This window comes from Ylistrum balloti, unplaced genomic scaffold, assembly GCF_031769215.1.
Source record: "Ylistrum balloti isolate Yb309-2 unplaced genomic scaffold, AGI_CSIRO_Ybal_v1 Utg369740, whole genome shotgun sequence".
Taxonomy (NCBI): Eukaryota; Metazoa; Mollusca; class Bivalvia; order Pectinida; family Pectinidae; genus Ylistrum; species Ylistrum balloti.
Window position 1 is genome coordinate 211,400 of NW_026781950.1, and position 6,792 is coordinate 218,191.

General features: G+C 36.6%; 1 protein-coding gene across 1 annotated transcript; it reads left to right on the top strand.

Moving 5' to 3' along the window:
* The first annotated feature begins 2,152 nt into the window (after positions 1-2,152).
* Positions 2,153-3,139, top strand: LOC132543071 (uncharacterized). Its single transcript, XM_060206525.1, has one exon. The coding sequence runs from the start codon at positions 2,153-2,155 to the stop codon at positions 3,137-3,139; it is 987 nt and encodes a 328-aa protein (XP_060062508.1).
* The last annotated feature ends 3,653 nt before the right edge of the window (positions 3,140-6,792 follow it).

Below are 6,792 nucleotides of genomic sequence, written 5' to 3' on the forward strand. Positions count from 1 at the left end.
TCAACTGATAGGGCGTGCCATCAAAATCGTTATTGCATATCAACGGGTATAATAAGGAAAATATACGTGATGGTTATAGTCCATTTTGGATCTGGCAGAGACGATATTCCTGAAATAATAGCTTAAATTGCTTAACTTGATCTCAGTGGAAATATATATATATACATACATATATAAACATTCGGGTCTTTCCGTTTGACATCGTAAATCAAAGACGGAAATTCCGATCAATAAATGAAACTTCCGAATGTCTCTAGAATTTTCGTGTTTAAAGCATCTGCTTATATCATTCTGGGCAGCTTTCAAAATATTTTGAATATACGTTTATTTGTAGCAGAGGGTTGTGTTTGTCTGTAAAAAGAGTAGTTGCCTTTAGCTTGTAAACGATGGTAGGCACGTTTTTGTCCTGGTCCAAATAATACAGACATGTCCAATTGTCCAACTTCATATTCGTTTTTGAATTAGCACAAATGTTTAGTCTTCAAACTATTGACGTGACGCCATAAACTGATGGAAAACTGAGCTTTCCGTAGCGAAAATGGACACAACTTGATTTCCCGTCCACATTCGTTGCTATGAAAATGTTAAATATCTTTGCCGCCATAGATTCGGAACTACATATATGTATCTGAAAGAGCAGAAAAGAGAGCCATCTATCAGCAACGTATTGAGCGCTCCGGGTGGAACCTTTAATCTATAATTAAGAACGTCTCTTACTCACGTGAAACGCTCACCCGAGTCTGACACTTGTATAATTGAAAATTGATTTGTTTGTTTCATTTATCGAATTGCTTTTCAAATTAGCAGCTCTTGATCATACAAATGATCGGCAGCTAGTTAGCGATGGCTTTTGTTGATGGCGAATTGTACACATTACCAATATGTCGCTGGTATCGTATTTCTTCGTTTTACCAAGATACAATCAACAACAAGCACAACTGTAAACGTAAAGGTAGTATACACACCTAAGGCTATAAGGCAAAGCCGCATCATGTTTCAAACATTTAAACAGCATTACATCGAAATCTATCGAACAGCAAATGGAACTAATAGCGACGCTTTTGGCTTAAGGCTAATCCTACCTTATTTATTTTACAATGACCACAGACTTGAAAGGGTGAGCAAATAATAAACAAATAAATAATACTGTTAACTATAGTTTGTAGTTCCTATACCTACACAAACACATGTGTTTTTTTTTCAACAAGCTTTTCTGTTTTACACTTTACACTCAATAACAAATTATTTTTAAAAGGACTATTTTATTCGGGAGCACTGACGTGCGGCGTCACGGCGGGGTACGTCATTTCCTTTCGCCAATCTGTCAATCAGTGCCACGTAGCCCATTCACAGCCGCGGATTGATCGGGTCGTTACCATGATAGCATTTGTTGGCACGACTTTACAAATACACTGTTCAAGCCGAGTTCTCATCGTGTCATCCCCGACTGGACGCATATACAGACTATATCATTAAGTGAAATGTATCCTAATTCCGGCTTTACTACAGGAAATATCTATCACTAAATATATATGGGCAGTAATGAATTTGCAATATAGAATAATGGGGTAAAAAAGTTAACGTTTCAAACAAAAAATGACATCGCCGTTTAAAATTATCTGTTAAGTGGGAAATGTCATTCAAATCCGTGTCAATTTAATTCATTTTAAAGAAATTTACGAAAGTATAATATTACTAAATGATTATGGATAGACATGCGCAAGAGTTTATATATACCGGAACATCATCCTCTGTAACCTGGACGTGTTCTTTGTCGCCATAAAATGTATATTGACAAATTCTTTTTAAAATAAATCACTGTTCATAAATATTTACTGTTCAATATTACAAAAATATTAAAGTTTTTAGATATATGTTTGTCAAGCAATGTTATTGATCGAAAAAATGTAACTCTCATTGCCATGCAGTATAATTCTGCCAACTAACATATCTGAAAAAAAAAAACAATAGATAAAAATTTGTTTGAAGACAAAGACAAGTATACCATTCAACAACATAATTCATAATTCAGGTGACAATCTTACGGGTAATATCTCACAAATGACGACGGCTAAAAAATTAAGTCACATGACAACGGCTTCATCACACAACAATTTAGTCAAATGACGACGGTGTCACCAAACAAGAAATTATGTCACTTGACGACGGCGTTACCACACAACAAATTAAGTCACTTGAAGATGGCGTCACCACACAACTAATTAAGTCACTTGACGACGGCGTCACCACACAACAAGTTAAGTCACATGACGACGGCGTCAACACACAACTAATTGAGTCACTTGACGACGGCGTCAACACACAACTAATTAAGTCACTTGACAACGGCGTCACCACACACCTAATTAAGTCACTTGACGACGGCGTCACCACACAACAAATTAAGTCACTCGAAGACGGCGTCACCACACAACAAATTAAGTCACTTGACGACGGCGTCACCACACAACAAGTTAAGTCACATGACGACGGCGTCAACACACAACTAATTGAGTCACTTGACGACGGCGTCACCACACAACTAATTAAGTCACTTGACAACGGCGTCACCACACACCTAATTAAGTCACTTGACGACGGCGTCACCACACAACAAATTAAGTCACTTGAAGACGGCGTCACCACACAACAAGTTAAGTCACATGAAGACGGCGTCAACACACAACTAATTAAGTCACTTGACGACGGCGTCACCAAACAACAAATTAAGTCACATGAAGACGGCGTCAACACACAACTAATTAAGTCACTTGACGACGGCGTCACCAAACAGCAAATTAAGTCACTTGACGATGGCGTCACCAAACAACAAATTAAGTCACATGACGACGGCGTCAACACACAACTAATTAAGTCACTTGACGACGGCGTCACCACACAACAAATTAAATCACATGACGACGGCGTCACCAAACAGCAAATTAAATCACATGACGACGACGTCACCAAACAACAAATTAAGTCACTTGACGACGGCGTCACTACACAACAAAATAAGTCACATGACGACGGCGTCACCAAACAACAAATTAAGTCACTTGATAACGGTGTCAACACACAAAATATTACAATGGAAATCACACGACGGCGTCACCATGCAATTGGTTTTAATATATGATGACACGTTTCTTACTGATTCCCTTTGCAGTGTAGAAGGAATGACATCTCATCTTGTCACATCTTAATCTTTCTTTTAATAGTACCAAATACACTTAAAACCAGACGATTGCTGTGTAGACATTTGTTGTTCAAAGGGATAGAGGTGTATTAGGTTGAATAAACGGCAGTATAAAAACATTGGTGCTGTGTGCTTACTAAAAGCAATGCCCCCTCCCTCTTTTTTTTTCTTGTATTTTTAATTTCACCAATTGAGTGAAAATTTGACCCCACACCACGATCTAACTGTTATGGCCTTTGGAGTAGTTGTCAAATGAACCTGAAGTACTCTAATCGAGTAGCCCCTTCGGCGGTGCGGTGATGGAGGGTCATCGACGAAAGAATTACCGATCATTACCGATCATTACCGAGTTACAAAAGATGCGACGAATCGAAAGTCGACAACATCATTACATGTCTGCGACATTGCCGAGTGGTTTCTCGAGATAAAATCAGAATTCTGCTTAAAGATAGCACTCGACATGTGCTAGTCTATCAAGATACTATCTTATAATTATTTATTAAAGAAGAGAAAGAGAATAAATAGAGAATAAATCCGATTATCCGGAATACCTGTTGTTTTGAGGTTTATAATATCAGCTTTACCTGAGGTCGTACATGTATATAATCTCCGGGTTGGACGTCAATAGATCAGACTCGGCCGAGGTTTAGATCTGGCAGAGATTGATTGCATTGTAATTCTAATGTATGAGGACAAAAGTTGGATATGACAGTCCAACTGTGCATCTGAAACATCAATTTATCTTAGCCTGGGGAGTCGTCAGGTTCTTTGCTATTTAAGGGGCTCGAAAGGTGTTTTAAGATGTTGTTGAATAACACATATAGCCTGTACAATGATATTACAGAAATCATTTTTAAAAATTCTACCTATATGTATATCGGGTATGTGCTACTGAATCGTTTCCTTGTCGTACATTTTCCCATGAAAATATTTTCTTCTTCTTTTTCTACTACTACGACTACTACTTTTTCTCCTTCTTATATAAAGTTGTAAATCTGTTCAGACAATTTGACAACTGACAACATATCAAAAACTGGAAATAAGTTTCTTATTAATCCAATAGAACTTTTAGACGATTTCAGAAATAAAAACATTTCAGAACTCGACGTTTAACGTGTGTGTCGAAAAGTGTGAAGATCAAGATAAAAGTGTGTATTTTTTTCTCGCAGTATCACGATTTCATCAAAATTTCCACGCTTTATTAGCACACTCCATCAATTCCCATCGGGGCCTCTGAAGTGATTTGTTTCACCTGCTTTTCAAATACACCTGTGAAAAACACATATTTCATTTTTCGTGATCACTCACCGTGACCAAGGCACGAAGGCGTGAAGGAAGTCAATCTAGATTGATATGTCTTGACAACATGATGATCTCTTAGACTTAACCGTCTCTGCGTGCGCACTCATCCTGGTTCTTATTTTAGAGAAATAGACAACGCGCGTGCAAGCTGCGCGTGTTCTAAGTCATTAGAATTTACGAGACATTGTTTCTTTTGAGTTAGATAAATCCTATACCGTCCAGAATGCACGATAGACCAGATTGAAATTATTTTAACCGGGAGTATTTAGCTTTATCTATCCGATCTATGAAATTCATTATGAAAGCGATGCAAATCTCTTCTATCTGATTCTTGAGGCCTAATTTTTTTGTGGTTGTAAAAAAAATTCGATACATTGAGAACAACGGGACTTATATAAGCTGCTGGCAGTTTAGCTATCAGATACAAGACTAGGCAATGCTACACATTATGTCCTTTCTGCACGCAATTCAGAAAATGTCGTTGAGGTTATTCATAATTATTCTATTTTTCTGTTTCCCAAATTGTCTTACCTCAGATTGTCTTTCTAATTAAACCGTAAATATTGGATTCGTCGCTTACTATCCATAGATCCTTTCCGCGGATAATTTCCGGAATTAATCTATCAAATTCCGATTCATGTGAGGCTCCTGGAAGGTTTTTCGTTTGATGGTAATCTCTTACTCTTCTAGACTGTAAAACAAACAAAAAAATCTACTCTGATATATAAAATCTAGATTCTTTAAAAGCTACTTTGACTAAAAAATGAATTACTTACAATTCTTGACTTAACAGGAATCGTAATTTTCTATGAATTCTCGCATCGCATTGAAGAGGACGTATCGTTACGGTAATTAACTAAAACAATGGAGATTCTCCTTCTCAAAAAAATGCATTTGTATATCGCATATGTCTGTAACTCACAAGAAAATTATTTACAATTTTGAGATGTACATTTGTATATAAAGTTTACGTTTAACATTCTCCATATTTTCACAAGCACATAAAAATAATTTAAAGAAATTTTACCCTAGAGTAGCCTATTGTTCTGAACCGACACGCATGCATGTTCTTAGGTTTGTTAAGGCGTGTATGTATCTGATTACATAATTACATAAATAGTTACGTGTGATGTGATTATCACGTGCGAGCAACATCTAATTATTCCACCACAGGTGTTAAAGGCCTTGTTCGAAATAAAGATAATGAAAAAAAGACAAGATGAATTTCTAAGATTTAAAGTTTATCGTGATTTTTAGCAAGTTTATCAAGACCACACCTGTTCAACGTTATCAGATATTTCTTTGTCACAACATCTGTGACAAAATCACCGAGACCAATACCACACTGAAATATTTTCATTTCTTTTGATTCCGAATTTGTTAAAACATTTCCTTTTTTCAATATTTGTGTTCCAGAGTATAGTTTCCTCGAGGAACAATGGTTTTGGTCCTACGCACTTTCTCAACACTACGACAAATTTCGCTTTTTTGTGAAGTTTTATGTGTTAAACATTGACATTGCAAGTGATAACGCAAATCAACAACTATCGAGGTAGAATTTATTTCTGTCAAGTTTTTTTATCCTCTGTTGATGAATGGAGGATGATGAATGGAAAGAAGATGAGGGAAATGACATAACTAGCAGATCGTCAAATACCTCTTATGGGGGTGGGGAAGATACGGTGTGTATGTGCAGGTGTGCGTTGGGGTGGGCGATGGGGGCGGGTATTCTCGGCTTCATTCTTTTGTCTTCGGTCATCAACACAGAATTCTTTCGATTTATTCCCATGAATGTATAACTCTATACTGTTTTGAAATCCTTTTTCTTCTTCTTCTTCTTCTTCTTCTTCTTCTTCTTCTTCTTCTTCTTCTTCTTCTTCTTCTTCTTCTTCTTCTTCTTCTTCTTCTTCTTCTTCTTCTTCTTCTTCTTCTTCTTCTTCTTCTTCTTCTTCTTCTTCTTCTTCTTCTTCTTCTTCTTCTTCTTCTTCTTCTTCATCTTCTTCTTCTTCTTCTTCTTCTTCTTCTTCTTCTTCTTCTTCTTCTTCTTCTTCTTCTTCTTCCATCTTCTTCTTCTTCTTCTTCTTCTTCTTCTTCTTCTTCTTCTTCTTCTTCTTCTTCTACCAATATTTGTACGAATCGAATTATTTTAAAATGCTTTGGGAGATATTTGATAAGCTTCTTTTCGTTTTAAGCTCAGGTTTTTAGAAGGTTTCGCCATACATGAAGATGTTTGTTTGTTTTTCTTCCAGATAAATGGAGGTTAAAGGAAGCTGTTTTGTGTTGTTTTCTCA

What these genes read in the sequence shown, in the direction of transcription:
- LOC132543071 (XM_060206525.1), top strand. Translation starts at nt 2,153, where the DNA reads ATGTCACTTGACGACGGCGTTACCACACAACAAATTAAGTCACTTGAA.